The 17,547-nt window shown below is 37.2% G+C and overlaps 1 protein-coding gene across 1 annotated transcript; it reads left to right on the top strand.

Moving 5' to 3' along the window:
• The first annotated feature begins 8,840 nt into the window (after positions 1-8,840).
• On the top strand, positions 8,841-16,493 carry LOC142638231 (protein SEH1). Its single transcript, XM_075812253.1, has 8 exons — positions 8,841-9,061; positions 10,986-11,103; positions 11,426-11,526; positions 11,854-11,931; positions 12,597-12,752; positions 13,551-13,663; positions 13,914-14,040; positions 16,215-16,493. The coding sequence occupies exons 1-8, from the start codon at positions 8,897-8,899 to the stop codon at positions 16,344-16,346; spliced, it is 990 nt and encodes a 329-aa protein (XP_075668368.1). The 5' UTR covers positions 8,841-8,896; the 3' UTR covers positions 16,347-16,493.
• Positions 16,494-17,547: the final 1,054 nt, after the last annotated feature.

Raw genomic sequence — 17,547 nt, 5'->3', positions numbered from 1 at the left:
CGGATCTACACCTGGAGCCTCATACGGGTCCCACGCAAAAACATCAATATTGTCCTTCAGAAATTCCAACAACTCAATTTTCTCCTGGTGAGGCAAACGTATGCCGACTTGGAAGAACCTCTCTGGATCATCGGATATTAAAAACCTCTCTAATTCCTCACAATGAGCCTCCTCTCCTGTCATCATTCCAGATGAATCAGGAGCGGTTAACTGCTATAAGTCTTTGGTGATCGAAGCCGACGACTCGGCTTCTGCCTGGTGCAGTACTGCAGCCGACATGCATTGCCTGGCCACCGATTAGCTGCCAAGGATTTCTTCTACACATTCCCCCGAGGGGAACTTAACCTTAACATGCAAGGTAGAGGAGACAGCTCCAAGAGCGTGCGCCCATGGCGCTCGGCGAGGATGGCCGTGTATGGAGAAGTACGCGTCAACCACAATGAAATCCACTTCAACCGTTTCGAGCCGAATTGAACGGCAAACGAATCCGTCCCTTTGGCACAATGGCCCTCCCTTCGAAGCTTATAAGTGGCGAGTCATAAGGGGTAAGATCTTCCAGCCTTCAATCTTAACCCCTTAAATAGATCCGAGGTACATGATATCCGCACCGCCCGCCCCCGATCTATCATCACCCTCCTTACATCATAGTTCCCTATCCTAAGCGTAACTACAAGCGCAGCATCGTCACGGGGTTGGATAGTCCCTACCTTATCCTCCCCGAGAATCCCAAGACGGGCAAATTTAGCTTCAACCTCTTCGGCCTTGGACCCCAACCTCGGCTCGAGGATGTGAAACCCTCGTCATCACCCCGGTGGAGCCGAGCCGGTCCTGCTGTGTGCAGCAAAAATAACATTAATTGTTCCTAACGCCGACCGAGATGAATTATTCCTCTGATTGTTTGAACCAGATTGACTGCCCTGCCCGCTAGGTTTGCACAGGTGCTGCTTCAGTTTTCCTTCACTGACAAGCTGCTCCAAGTGGTTCTAAAGGGTCCGATAGTTCTCAGTAGTGTGGCCCACCTCCCGTGTGGTAATCGGCAAAAGAGGTTTGATTCCTCTCGCAGGTCTCCCGCCATCTTATCAGGCCATCTAAAGAAGGGCTCCTTATGAACTTTCTCTAGCAATCGATGTACCGGTTCTCGAACACGTTGTTCATCGCCCGAGGTGCTACCGAGCCGGATCGCCCTAACGTAATCTCGCCTCGCTTGTTATTGTGGTACCGTCCGACCCGAAATCCCTTTTCTCCCGCGGATAACCTTCTCCTTACCCTTTCCTTGCCGTTGGTCTTCCTCCACTCTCTTGTACTCGTCAATACGGTCCACGAGGCGACGTACACTACGGACGGGCTTTTTAGTCAAAGACTTTCTCAGGTCGTGATCAAGGAGGAAGGCCTACCTTAAAGGTATTAAGCGCCACCTCATCAAAGTCGCCATCTATTTCATTAAACATCTCCCCAAGGACGGTCGGAGTATGCTTTCAGCGTCTCCCCTTCCCTCATGGTCATGGATAACAGCGAGTCCAATGGCCGAGGTACTCTGCTACACGTAATGAACCGCGAAGCGAATGCTCTAGTAAGCTCCCCAAATGAACCTATAGACCCCGATTTAAGGCCATTGAACCACCTCATAGCAACAGGTCCCAAGCTAGAGGGGAAAACTTTACACATCAGGGTCTCGTTGTGAGAGTGCACCGCCATCCTCTGGTTGAAATGACTTACATGCTCCACTGAATCAGTCCGGCCATTGTAGATGGTAAAGGTGGGTTGAGTAAACCTCCTGGGAAGCCTCCCCTTCTCAATCCTTCGTGAAAAAGATTTGGAGAGTTGGTGCAGCGCCCGATTCATAGCATCGTTCCCTAAGCCCCTAGAAGGAGCCTTCTTGCGTCTGCGAGCTGGTCGGTCATCCTCCTCACCAGAGGACATTGCACTGGGGGGTGAGCATGATCTTAAGCTGTAGCTACCTCCCCGTTCCTCCTCTGAGGAAGGATTAGATGAGGATGGTGAAGACCTACGTCTGGCGCAGCGCAACTTTCTCTTCAAACGATTAATCTCCTTCTGCATGGCCCTAGCACCATCCTCGTGGGTGGTGCTACCCCCACCCTGAGTATGGCTAGCCCCGGGGTATTCTGTATGGACACTTCCCTCACGATCCCTTTGACGCTCAAGGCGCTCGAAACGATCCTCCGGTTGTGATCCCTGTGACTCTGCATGGTGAGAACCTAGGCCTACCATGGTATCCCAACCCTTTCTAGACTAGATTTCCCACAGACGGCGCCAATTGTAAGTGCACAATTGCACCTGGACCCAAAGAAGATTATGGGCTCCGGCCCAATGAGCCTTAAACAATAAAATTTGTAGAGTGTGGGCTTGAAACCTAGGTTAGAAGTGCTGGGAGATTGATAACAGGCTTTTATAAACAAATACAGGTAAATAACGAACGATAATTGCAAATGGATCTCCTCGGACTCGAGCCGAGGACTACTTCTTTATTATTTTTCTTTCTTTCTTACAGGTTACAATCCTTAATTTCTTTTCTTTTTCTTTAGAGAGAGAGAAAGAAAAAAAGATCCTCCATCCCTTTGCCTTCCTCCCCCTTAAATACCCCTTTTTTAGATGCCCTTTGGGACCCTGACTAGAAGTTTCTGCCCTACTGTTCAGGGGTCACTTTCCCATTAATGCGGCCAGGGAGATAGGTGCAGTCCTTTAATGCCCAGGCGGCACTTTTCGCTCTAGATATTTTCCTTAACACCGGTGTATCGAGAAGGTTCAGGGTTTCCCCTTTAACCATTAGTCTTTCTGGGAGTCGAGCTTTGACCTTCATAATGAAGCTTTGAATTCTCTGGGCTTGTCCGAGGAGAAGCTCGTCCTCGGCCGCACCCTCGGACCCTCGGCGTATTGGCCAATTCGTAGAGTTTAATTCTGGAGCAGGTCGGCCCTTCATGCTACAGTCCAAAGGCCCATATGCCCATTTGGGGTCCTTTTACTCCCCACAATAACATTACAAAACAATCATCCTTAACATATTAAACTTTCAACAAAACCAAATAAATAAGTTCATTAGTCATTACATTTACATCCAAATGGCAAATAGCAAATAAGTTCATTACATCCAAATAGCAAATAAGTTTTAAACAAATAACTAAATAAATAAGTTTATTACATCCAAATAGCAATTAAGTTTCAAATAGAGAACTAAATAAATAAGTTCATTACATTCAAATAACAAAAAAGTTTCAAACAAACAACTACTAAGTTTTAAGGTTCATTTGATAACACAAGCCTCATTTGTCACGAAGAAAATTGAAATCAATATCATCATGCGAACCAAATGCTCCACCACTAGCATCATTATCATCATCCTCATCCTCATCCTCATTTTCTTCATCTTCAACTTGAATAGGATGGTTTTTATCACTAAATCCAGGAGGAGCATCAAGTTCATCACCAAATGATTCCAAATGGATGTCATCATCATCCTCAATCACTTCATTGTCCATATCTATACAAATTCCAAAACCAAAGAACAATAAATGAATCATCATGTGAACCAAATGCTCCACCACTAGCGTCATTATCATCATCCTTATCCTCATCATTTTCATTTTCAACTTGAATAGGATGATTTTTATCTCTAAATTCGGGAGGAGCATCAATTTCATCACCAAATGATTCCAAATTGATGTCATCATCATCCTCAATCACTTCATTGTCCATATCTATACAAATTCCAAAACTAAAGAACAATAGATGAAATAATGATTCTAATAATCATTTCTCATAAATCATAAATAGTCTAATTAAAATATGTAACTAGGCAAAAAATTGTTATAAGCTAACCTCCTTGTACATGGCTAGAAGATCCTTTTGGATAAGCTCCCTCTTCATATAATGCATTCTCTATCTCCTCATGATTAAGAAATGGAGGTTCCTCATTTTTCACTACCTAAAATTCAGTTTTATCGATACTTGCTTAATCAATAGGATCAAAATTGAACTTCTTCCTTTTGACTCTATATCATAAGATGAACATAATGAATAATTAGTAACCAAATCACTTATATTTCACAATTACAAAAATTATATAATATATACATTTCTTTCAATCAGTAGTTATAATGAATATACACAAGATCATTAAGTCGTTGATGCTCCAATCTATTTCTTCTTTTGGTATATATTTGTTTAAAAACACTCCAATTCCGTTCGCATCCCGAAGAGGCAGTTGTTTGGCTAAGGATCCAAATTGCAAACTTTTGTAAGGTTGGAGCACAAGATCCAAACAACTTCCACCACTCATCTAAGTTCCATATACAACACAAAACAAAGATACAATGAATCAATAAATATAGCAATACTTATCCCAAAAATATAAAAAAGAGTTATGATCTTTAAAACATATTTTCATTTTATTATTAGCTAAAGTAAACAATATCTTACCCGGTTGAAATGTCTTAGCTGATTCTTGAGCAATTTGGGTTCCAAAAGTTTGTTCACGCTCTTGAAATAGCTTTAATTCCTCCAACAACTTTATTCGCCAACTGAAACTTTTAATTCAATAACATCTGTCACAGCAGATTGTGTCTTTAGCCTCTTATTAAGAGTGGATGGGTCATATTGAAATGTAGGATTCCACCAAGAAGCAGCAGCAGTAGCATGAATATCTCTATAGAATGGAGTGTCCCAACGATCCTTGATAATATTAACATAAGGCTCCCATAATCTCTTCTTGTCCTTGAAGTTTTTTTTTTTATTCCATCAATTGCTCTATATGTGCCATCATATACATAACCCATAGCTGGTTTTTCATCAGAGTCAACAATGCGCAATAAACAAATCAATGGTGACACAATATGCACAATTACATGACAATCATTCCAAAATTGATTGTCAAGAATGATTTTCACCACTGCCTTTACTTTCTTATCTTTTGCATATCTTGATTCAACATAAAATTTGCTAGTCACCAATGATTATAAGTTATGCTTATGTTCCTTAAGGCTTCCTATGGCAATGAAAATAGTAGCAAACCTAGTTGGCCCTAGATGCACAATTTTGCCCAATTTTTTTTAGTCTTTAACCAAGCTTGCAAAGCCAAGTGGTTATAGATGAACACTGTAATCTTGGATGCACGCTTTGCAAGTTTATCTACATGATCCATCTTTCCAATCTCCTTTAAAATTAGATTTAGGCAATGTGTTGCACAAGGTGACCAATTAATGTTCCTATATTTTCCACACAAAATTCTTCCAACAGCTACATAATTTGCAGCATTGTCAATGACCAAATGTACTATATTTGTAGGACTAACCCAATTAACAATTTCATCAAACAAGTTACTCAAATTAATAGCATCCTTAACCAAGTCAGAAGCATCAACAGAACGTATAAAAATAATTCTTTTAGGACAATAGACAAGGAAATTAATCAATGTTCTATACCTGGTATCAGTCCACCCATCAACCATTATTGTACAACCAATGTCAGCCCAATATGAACGATGAGAATCAATAATCAATCGAACTTCTCTTTTTGCTTCTCTCAACAAAGGCACTCGAAGAGCATGATAATTTGGGCCTCTATATCCAAGACCATAAGAAGCTACAACATTCAACATAGGTTGATAATAACTAGAATTCACAGCATTAATTGAAATGCAAGCATTATACATCCATCTTGCTACAACCATATCAACCCTTCTCTTCTTGTCCTTGCCAAGAAGCACACTTTTAATAGAAGGTTGAGCTTCTGGTGTTGTTCTAGGAGAAAAGAAATTACCAATATCACCAACCTTTCTCTTGCCAAGATTGGATCTTGGTGAAAAACTACTAGGACCACTTCTATTTCTCCTACCTAACCCCTACCTCTAGGAGTAATTTCTTGGACATCTTCAAATTTTTTTTAGTCCTCTAATGGTGAATAATTAGATGCTTCTTGATCTTTTTTTGTTTGTTCTTTAGACTTAGAAATTCCCTTCAAATTCTCAACCAATTGAAACCTAACATCATAAGGTGCACCTGTACATGCAACCACATCACCTTTAATTCTAGCTAGATGTCTTTTCATCTTATTGATGCCCCTCCTTTATAAACTTTCCCATACAATATGCATCTATAAATACTTTTTCTGTCTTTCAACTCTTCAGTTACATGACCTCATGCGGGATCACATTTTGCTCTCACAGATGAAGAATTAGCATTAGACCCGATTGTAGAAGCATGTTCATTAGATGGTACAGACGCGGACTCCATTTCACTCAATAATTTCAGACTGGCAGCAACCATTTTATCAACAAATAAATCCATCAACACAACATACACAAATAATACTCTATAAACTATATTTCACAAACAATAATGCTACTCTGTAAATATTTCACAAACAATAAAGCTTTGTAAATCAAATCCACAACATAATCCTCAACATACACAAAATCACAAATAAACTAAAATGCTATGCTAAACTAATAATTGAAATAATAAATTGAATAATTAAGTTAACGAGAGAAATTACCAGTGAAGTCATTAAACTGATTGGAAATTTGAAGGCAAAGAACATGAACGGAGAACCTGAGATGAAGCTGAGAGAAATGAAAAAAAAAAAAACAAAACAAAAGCCGAGAGAATGATCAACAAGTTATAATCAAAAGCTGAGAGAATGATCAAATGAAAGAAAGAGAATCAACAAGTTACAATCAAAAGCAAAGGAAAAAGAAAAATAATCAAAATACCTAATGAAGTAGAGCACAGAGGGCGAGATCGATACCAAGACGGTGAGTCTGAGAACAAAGAAGAAAAAAAAAACCTAGACTTCAGAGGCCAAGATGGTGAGACCGACGGCAAGACCAAGAACAAAGAAAAAGAAAACCCAAACTTTAGAGGTCGAGACGGCAAGACCGAGACATCGAGACTAAGACGGCACGAGGCGTGACCCGTGAGGATAAGAATCAGATTAGATGAGAGGCCGTGAGCGTGAGTGAGGTGAGAGTGAGAGTGAGACAAAGGGGCGGGAGGCGTGAGAGTGAGACAGAGGGGCAAGAGGCGTGAGAGCGAGATAGAGAGGTGAGAGGTGTGACAGAGAGGTGTGAGTGAGAGTGAATCAGGTGTTTAGGCCCTTTAGGGTTAAGATTTAGTTTTTAGGTTCCAAAACGTGGTAGTTTAGGCTGGGAAAAAGTTTTTTAAAATTTTTAAAAAAAAAACGGTGTAGTTTAGGTTTTCAGCCCAACCGGGTATTTAACTGGTTTGACCGTGCCGGTTCCTAGTTTTTCAATTGAACTGGCCGGTTTTCAGATTTTTTTTTTATTTTTATGTAATTTTTTATTTTTACCCATAACCAGACCGGATTGAAGGCCGGTTCTCGATTGAACTGGTCGAACCGGCCAGCTCAGTCCGGTTTTTAAAACCATGTTTTCGATCTTCTTGAAATTTTGCAAGCATAAAGGATATACTAAGAACATGCAATCCAATAATTAAATTTTCAAAATTCACACTCAATATAAAAATATATGATAAATTTGATGAGCTTCTCTTCAAACTAGTTTGGAGAGAACCTTTGTTCTTTTTCTACTTGTAGGAGATTTAGTACGTTACACGTGAAGAAGAAAGAGTTAAACTAGTTGCACATTTACAATTTTACTCATTTGCTTTTGGGAGTGTGTAAAACTATATAAAACAGTTTGCATGCAATAAACACTACTCAAGTATAAATATTTTCACTAGGTTCCTCTCTTTGCCAAATACCTAGGGTGAGAATGTACATAAGCCACGTCTAACCAAACATTGTAGTCAAAGCTTTGTACATATGTGTTTTGGTTTTAATGTGTAGAAGAGAAATATCTCATGTGTCATTTGGTAGGTTATACTTAATTCAACCTAACATTTTTCATTTTTGTTTGGTAAAACCATTGTAAAATAAAAATGTAAGGTTAAACCGATGTCAACCATTTTTTTTTTCAATTTCTCCACCACAAAAAAAAAAAAAAACCAATTTTCGAAACTAATTTAGGTGACATTCTTTTCTTCTTTTTTTTTTTTTTTTTTTTTTTTTGGGTAGAAACTTTTAGGTGACATTCAATAACATACATAGAGAGTTATTTCAAGTAGGGGTACATGGTTTCTTTTTTTTTTGGTTGGGTGGGATAGGTTTTCAAGTGAGTTAAAGATTCTGGAGCAGTGGAGCTTACTCTTGACTCGCATCTTTTTTTTTGGGCCTTATTTCTCTCCTCCACATCATAGTTATTAAAACCAAACTATGTGGATTTGTATCAATAAGCAAAAAAGCATGATCACAGGTGTTTATTGGGACATTGTTCAATACAACATTTGGGACACAATTAATCCAATTAACATTTATAAGACCATGGCCAAAGAACTCCCAATTTGTAGCTCTACCATCTCTGTGGTTGCATCAAGTAAAAGAAATTCCTGAAAAACTCATACAAACCAAATTACTGTCCAAACTTAACTGTTGAAACATTGCCAAGAGGGCACTGAGCTCCACTAAATTTCTCTTTCACATAAAGTATTTCATAGAAATCTCTAACACATAGCCAAGGTAAGTCAAGTTTATTATGCAAGAAGCATAATAAAGCCCATGAGCCCAATTGATTAAGAGTTGACAAGGGAAATGGGCTCTAAACTAAGTTGGGTTTCACAATTTTCACTCTGGGCCAGGCTACGCTGTAATTGTGGCCATTTGGGCCTTCCATCAAACGACAATACGTTGATTTTCATAAAATGGTTCACATAACTAATACGGCCCGCCGTTTTTCGAAACTTCATTTCCCTAAAACGCTGCGTTTTAACAATCCCCCAAATCACCGAACTTTGCTTTAAAAACTTTTAAACCCCACAAAAAACCCAGAAAAGCTCACACAGTTTCAGTTTCAGAGAATTGTACGGACATGGAGAAATCTTTGGCGACCTTTGATAATGGCACAATCTGCTCCGCCTGGAACCACTGTGGCCAGAGACTCGCCACTGGCTCCGCCGACGGAACCCTCTCCATATTCGATTCTCAGGACCCAGCTTCTACTTCTTCTTCCTTCACCTGCACTTCCAAATCTAGGGTTTGTAATTTCACTCACACCTCTCACTTTATAAATTTGCTTTATCTACGAATTACCTTCACTTCATGTTTATGTGTGTGTGTTGGCTAAGTGATTGCATTTTGGTCTTTAATGTATGCACACTCTTTTAGATCGTGCATAAAGTGTGGACATTGTGTGAAATAGTGTATGTTAGGGAGCGTGAAACAATAATTTCCCAAATTCAAAAGTGAATTTCCGTTCAAGTTAAATTACATATTGATATACGCATTGGTTGGTAAATATTTCATGTTCAGTCTAGGGAAAGCATATGATGGGGTCCGTATAGAGGTTATGTGGTGGATTTTGGAAAAGAAAGAATATTAAGTTGATTAAGTATATGTATGGCAGAGCTGTAACTAGTGTGAGAACAAGTGGAGGAATCGCAAGTGAGTTTATTATCACTACTAGAGTTTTGCATCAAGGATCAGTACTAAGTTCATATCTCCTTGCACTAGTGATGGATGAGCTCACTAAATCGATCCAAGAGGAAGTGGAAGTGCCCTGGTGTATGCCATTTGCAGATGATATAGTTTTAGTGGATGAAACTTTTTTTTTTTTTTTTATGACAAAGAACCCCCTCATGGTATGGGTCAGTGGGACCACCCTTGAGGGGCAAACCCCGGATGCCTACACATCCCCACTGAGTAGGCATTGGGTAAATTGCGAAATGCCTTAACTAGGTGTTGAACCTGAGACTTATGGGTTTACAGTTAGTTCAGGCACTCTCCATTACCACTAAGGCAACCAAGGTGGGGGCAGTTTTATTGGATGAAACTAGAAGTGGAGTTGATGCCAAGTTTGAAATTTGGTGAGACGCTCTAGAACCTAACACTTTCAATTAATTAGGACTAAAACAGAGTTTATGGAATGTAATTTTAGTAAAAGTAGAAATAGAAATGAAGTGGCGGTAAGACTTGATGGTCAAGAGATATAAAACAGCAACAACTTGAAATATCTTGAATCAATAATTTATAAAGATGGAGAAATTGAAGAGGATACGAACCATAGGATAAGAGTAGGGTGATAGGATAAGAGCAAGGTGGATGAAGCATCAAGAGTGTTATGCGATCATAGAATACCTCTTAAGTTAAAGGGAAAATTTTATAAGATTGCTATATGACCTGATATGCTCTGTGGTACCAAATGTTGGGTTATTAAGAAGCAACATATTCATAAAATGAGTGTAGTTGAAATGAGTATTTTAAGATGGATAAGTGAAAATACAAGAAAAGTAGGATTCGAATTGAGGAAATTCATTTAAAGATTGGGGTAGCCCTTAGTGACAAAAAGATGAGGAAAAATCACTTAAGATGGTTTGATCATGTTCAAAAGAGATGGACTAATGCACTAGCAAGAAAGAGTAAGTTGATCCAAGTTGAAGAAACGAAAAATAGGAGAGGAACACCAAAAATCACATTGGTATAAGTAGTAAAAAAAGGACATGTCAATTAAGAGGGTAATAGAAAGTATGATTTTAGATGCAGCAGAATGGAAGAAAAGTATACATATGACCGATCCTAACTAATTTGTCAAGAGTCCATGGCCAACCTCAAAATTTGGGGACTAATGCTTTGTTTGTTGTAGTCTAAGGAAATTTTGAAATTTGATGCTACTTTGAAAGTGCATTTGGTTTGTGAAGTTAAGATAAAGGGCTAGGTTTAGTAGTTGGATGTGCCGTAGAATTGGGATTGAATTTTAACTATGTTTAGTGTAAATGATGTGAATTGAAAGTTGGATGATAGTGTTGTTTTGATAGCTAAGCCTGTGGTCGTCCATTGGATAGTTTATGAGTGTCTTTCGGGTTCGCCAAATGTTTTGCAAGTGTGGACTGCACTAGCTTTGTTGTGTCTCTATAGCTGGTCTTCAATTGATATTTATGACTTTTCTTGTGAACTTTTTTTAGATACATGAGGCTCAGGCTGGCATTGTGAAGGTTGTTTGGGTCCCTCCGGAATATGGAGATGCAGTTGCATGCATTTGCGCAGATGGAACCATGTCATTATGGGAGGAGGTCGTAGAAGGTATCTTTTGAGTTTATTATCTTGTTTGACCTAGTGTGATGAGTATCATGATTCATGCCATGGTTATGTGTTGGATATATCACTAGGATGTGCAATAAGATGCTGTCATCCTTATGGTTGACACATAAACAGTCTTATCTTTTAAAAAAAATTTCTGACCCAATTACTGATTTTTTTTGTTGTTAGACTTTCTTAAATGTGACCTTTTTTTTGGGTTTGCTATTGTTGTGAATTGTGATACAAAACGTTGTAGAGGTTTTATTTAAATGAATGTTAAAAGGTTGAGCTCATTTGTTTTTGTGTGCCTTTTGTTATTCACTAGATGCGCAACCTCTTAAATGGAAGCTGTGCAAGAGCTTTAAAAGCAATTCATCTAAAGTGCTGGATATCCAATTTGGAATCTCTCTGACAAGTTTGAAAATGGTGAGCTTCAAGTGCTGATACAGCTTTTCTTCATATCTAATGTATTGCTTGTAGTGGTCAAAACTTGATTTTTAATTTCTGATTATGCTTGTATCATTTGGTTTATTTCATCTGATCCAATGTAGCTTTCAATGTCTATCCGGCCCCTTCCTCCTAACATATTTTTATGAACGATCGGTGCACTTTGAGGATGAAACATTATGAATTGTGGAATATTAATGTTATATTACAACTCAACAATAGTTGTGATCATCTCAAATGAAAATGAAGTAGAATATAGCGCTGAAATTTTGATTATAATATGCATTGTTTGAATATACAATATAGGTTACTGCACATTCAGATGGCCATGTGAAAGTCTTTGAGCTCCTGGATTCCTTGGAGATGAAGAATTGGCAACTTCAGGTGGTTATCTTATTCAATTCTGCCAGTTTTTATCATCCACAGTTCCACTTTTTAGAATTGCTAATGATTTGAGGTTTTGTGCAATCTGGAAAACCATTTTGTTTAATTTTCCTATAAAAAATTTTCAGTATATTTATACATAGATAGATAGTAACATTTATGTCCTTTCGCGCATTTCATATTTTTATTTTATTTATTTATTTCTTTTTGTAGTCTTCATTTCCTGTAACTTATCATCAAATCCTTGCTTTCTCTGAAATGCCTCCTGTATATATATATTTTTTTTACTGGATGATTGGAACGGCTAGAAAATGAGAAGTTTTCTCATTAGTTTCTTCTCATTTTGATGCAATAGGAATTTGAATTTTTCTTTCTTTTTTTAATCTAATGAATGATTAGAAAAGGAAATAAATATTCAATCATCTCATTGTGCTGTTGAGTTGCTCCCATTCTATGCACACATCGACTTAGGAAGTTGGGTGGATTCTACAGTAACAATTTAATAATTCATTCATGATACTGGGAAGCAATTGTATGAAGGTCTTAGGTTGCATTAGAAAAATATTTTGTCTCACATTGGTATTTAGATGTTTTAGCAATCAATGATTGTTTGAAGACTGTACTTCTATCTTTTCATCAGCAACATCATGTCATTCTTTTGGCAGGCTGAATTTCAGAGTGTTATTGAGTCAGTCTCTACATTTGGTAAGGCTTCGTGCATATCTGCATCTATATCATGGAATCCACATAGAGGTGAAAGCCAAGATTCAAGTTTCGTTTTGGGTTACAACTCGGATACACCACAACTAAATTCCTCCAAGGTATACTTTGTAGTCCAGCTTTCTTATGCATTTTATGTGTAGCTGTAGCCTATTGTGTGTTATGGGTACACTTGATTCATCTTATCTTAGGCATGACTTTCTTCTCTCTTAGCATAATACTTGAAAGGTGCTGTTTGACCTTCATGAATCTTATGTCAAACTTAGTCTTGAAGCCCCACTCATTAAGTATAACCTGAAGGTTGTACATTTCAAATTTTTTGAAAATACAAAGATTGTACCATCAAATCCAACAGGGATAACTTTTTTGTTTAAGTGTAACCCAAAGGGGGGGCGGGGAGATTTTAGCGTAACCAAACTCTTGGGTGTTGATGCAATTCAAGTCTCCGACACATGCCTTATATTCTCCAACAAATGCATATTCTAAGGTTTAGACACAAGCAGGATTGTGGTCTGTGAATTTGTGACTTCATCACGTTGCTACTGCAATCATTGTTCTGTATCTTTGGTTGGACTTTCCTATTTAGTGCAACAATATTAAGAGCAATGCTAAGGAGAGCAATCCAAAGAATAAAAATAGAAAGTCCTTAGTGAGAAAGTCATCATCATGATTGATGTGGTTCATTATTTTTCTTATCCTTCAAAACAGAAAACCATCTATGTGGCGCTTATTTCACGAAGTGTGCTTTTGGAGCCAGTTTTAAGAGATATATTTTGCTTTGTAAAAGAGGTCTTTATTAGTTGGAATTATGTTAAATTTTAGTGATTAAGCTAAAGTGGATGAACTTTCAACATGAAATTTGATAGTTCATAGTTAATCACAAAAGTAGGTTCCTACAGGTATGGGAATTTGACCAGGCTCACCAAAGATGGCTTCCAGTTGCAGAGTTGGCATTGCCTGGAGACAAAGGTGATCGAGTTCATGCTGTCACATGGGCACCAAACATTGGCAGGTAATATTGTTTCTATTTTCTAGTGATACTGCATATTATACCTAGTAGTCCAAACTTCCTGATAGGTTCATATGATTGAATGTGACGGTTAGCAATTTCATGTGAGGTGATTGGATGTGAGAAAAATTTCAAACTAATTGGTTCAAGTTGTCTTCACCTCTGATTCTGCGAGTATTCCTCGGTTGGTGGAACAACAAAGCATTGCTAATTTATTCTGATTAATGGTGTTACTGGTATAATTCTCTTTCAGACCATATGAAGTAATTGCTGTTGCAACTCTCAAGGGAATTGCAATATGGCATCTTGGGTTGGACCCTGACCTAGATGGAAGGCTCTCAGTGGAGAAAGTTGCATTGCTTTCTGGTCACGAAGGCGAGGTATTAATAGCATCTTTTTAAATTTTTTCTTACTACTTTTTGTACAATAATTCTTGAACTTAGATAAGATGGTTGAAGCTGCAATTCCACAACAACATGCATACAAGGAGCACATAGTGGTTTTGAACAACTATAATCATTCCTTTTTTGTTTTGGACATAATTTGGATGCACAATTTTTTTAGGGTAAACTACATATTTGGTTCTTAATCTTTATGATGTATGTCAATTTAGTCCCAAACCTTTTGATATTGTGTAAAAATGGTCATTGCCGTTAAGTGACGAATGAAAAATGCTGACTTGACTACCAGTGACAATAAAAAATTATTTTTATGCCATCCAGACTGCCACATGGCCTGAAAAAAAAAAAAAAAAAAAAAAAAAACCTAAACTAATTTTGCTTAAAAAACCCTAAAAGCTAAAACCCAGGTGAAGCTTATCATCTCTCAACCTGATCGAATCATACCTCCATGGCCAAACATTCAATACTTTCACCGCTCGCCACCGCCTTCCCGGTGATGGCCTTGAACTTGTCATCCCTTTGTCACTCCCTCTATTCCCACCCTCTCTCTCTCTCTCTCAAACCCAGATTGGTTAATCCGGCCAGATTGTCTGACTTCTCAAACCCAAGAAGGACTTTTAGCTGGAACCATCATTGTTTGTTCTTATTTTTTGTTCGCATTAGTTTTCGGGATTGTATCAGAATTTGCGTTAACTCAGTCAAACAAGATAGGTTTTTGTTTTGTGGTTGATTGTGTAACTGGGTTTGTTTTTGTTGTGGGTTTTAAAATTGGCATGTGGTATACAGTTGTGCTCCATTGTATTGGGTTGCTTGACAATTCCTTGTTGGTATTGGGATTTGAATTTGTATCAAAATTGTGTGCAACAATATGAATATTTTAAATATGATATTCTAAATTGAATATGGGAATTTATTAGTTGTTTTCAATTAGGCGAGCTTGGATTGAAAAGATACAATGATTTCTTGAGTAAATGATAGAAATTTTATTAAAATTGAATCGTGTGTATACAGAAGTCTTGGAGACACAAAACCAGCCCAAGTTTGGCATGTCTAGGATAATAACAAAACAGAGAATAAAAACAAATAGAAGGTTACAGGACCAGGAGTGTTGTTGGCTTGCTGCTAACCTTTGATATTTGTCCAATAGTTTGGTAACTTCCATGGAAATTACCGTTGGGTTTACTGTAGAATTCAATTTCCATATTGGACTTGAATGAGAAAGCAAACAGAGTGATAGAGTAGTAGCAACAACGATGGTCCAGTCGAGTCCTTCCTGAGTTTGAGCGAAGAGAGAGAAAGGGTGAGAATAAAGGGAGCAAAAACAGGGACGACAAGTTCAAGGCCACTGCCATGATGGCAGTGAGACAAGTGAGAAGACCAAAGTATTGAAGGTTTAGCCATGGAGGTCTGGTTTAGTCAAATTGCGAGAGGGCTTTCAGCTTGGTTTAGCGTTTCAAAAAACGTTTCAAAGTGTGTAAGTTATTTTAGTTTTTAAATAATAATAATTGACATGGCAGTATAGATGTCCATTGACATGGAAAAATATTATTATTTTTATGTAGGTCATTTGTCACGTCAGCAATTTTTATTTAAGAGATAATGGCAAGGACTAAATTGACACGACACTAAAAGCTTACTAGCTTAGGGACCAAATTAACACAATTAAAAGATTAAGGATCAAATTGAAATATGGTGTAAAAGATAGGGACCAATTTTATAATTTACCCATTTTTTTAACTTTAAAGTATGAATGCTGTGATTTTAATTATGGAGCCTTTTCAAAAAAGGAGGGTGAAAAATGTGAAAGATGTGTCAATGTTCTCTAGCGCAAATGGAAATTCCTTCTCCCATAAAAATGGGTGGAGGGTGCATGTATAGTTCACCAATATGTGTGTGTGATGTTAGAAAGCAATTGAGGGGTTGTTTGGGAGATAAGTTTGAATTATGTTGTTTGAGTGTTTTTGATATACTTGTGGGTGAAAATATGTGTGAAAACGTGTATAATGTTGTTTAAAATGTGAGTTATTATGTTAGAATAAACATGCAAAACAGGGCCGAGTCCTAGGACAATTGTTTGCACCTTATTTTGTATTTCGAGAAAAGGAATGTCAATGAGTTGAAAGCAATTGAATGTTTGTCAATTTTGGAATCAGGTATGGCAGATGGAATGGGACATGAGTGGGATGACCTTGGCAACCACAGGAAATGATGGCGTGGTACGATTGTGGCAGTCAAACTTGAATGGAGTTTGGCACGAACAGGCCGCCTTTGAGCCCAATTCATAGTCCCTTGCGTATTGTCTTCTGTTTCCTAGCTGTTGTTGTAGACTTGTAGTTTTTATTTCTTGTATTTATTAAGAAATAAGTAATGCCAAAACTGTGTGTAAGAATTCAGAGTTTCAAATGCTATGGTTTGCCTTCTCTTGCAGTACTTTTTCCTTTCGTCTTAGATTTTTTTTTTAATTATTATTTTTTAATTTGATAGTTTGAGAGGAGAGATTTGAACCTATCATATCTCCCAAAAAGTGCCAAAATTTTTGAGTTATGAAACTCTTGACATCATTTGTTAGATACAGAAATTCTATTTTGTAGTCTTATAGTGCCTCTATTATGAGTAAATAATTATTTGATTAGTAATATTTTATTTTGTATGATATACAACAGTGATATCTTGACAAGTAGTCAAATACGATAGATTTAGTGGAGTAGCTGAGTAAGGTTATAACTAAAATCATTATATATATATATATATATATGTATGTATGTATGTATGTATGTATGGTAAAAGAGGATGCTTATATTAATTCATAACAGAAACACTTGAGCATTGTCTCTCTCAAAGTACATGCCAATAGTCATAATCATGGTTTTAAAAATCGGTTCGATGAAAGAACTGGTTGAGGAGCTAATTATCGGTTTCCTGGTCGGTCTGGGATCTGACTGATGGTCGAACTGGTGATGTCATAAACAATATAACTATTATTTATTTAAATTCTATAAATAATATAATTTTTTAATATACTAAAACTGACAAACCAATAGTAATAAATATGTTTCCTTTAAAAAAAATACAAGTTTATAACATCTTTTTAAAGAATTTAACATAATAACATTACAAAATAATCATCCTTAACATAATAAACTTTCAACAAAACCAAATAAATAAGTTCATTAGTTATTACATTTACATCCACAAACAATTTCAAATTGGCAGAGGCGGACTCAACAATTTCAGACTGGCAGCAACCATTTTGTCAACAAATAAATTCATCAACATAACATACACAAACTATAGTATAATACTTTGTAAACTATATTTCACAAACAATAATGCTTTGTAAATCAAATCGACAACATACAAAAAATCTCAAATAAACTAAAATGCTATTGTAAACTAATAATTGAAAGGAGAATTAACGATAGAAGTTACCACTTACCAGTGAAGTCATAGAAGGAGAACCTGAGATGAAGCCGAGAACATGAACTG

The sequence above is a fragment of the Castanea sativa genome, chromosome 1 (assembly GCF_040712315.1).
Source record: "Castanea sativa cultivar Marrone di Chiusa Pesio chromosome 1, ASM4071231v1".
In the NCBI taxonomy this organism is placed as follows: Eukaryota; Viridiplantae; Streptophyta; class Magnoliopsida; order Fagales; family Fagaceae; genus Castanea; species Castanea sativa.
This window is presented reverse-complemented; position numbering and strand designations above follow the sequence as displayed.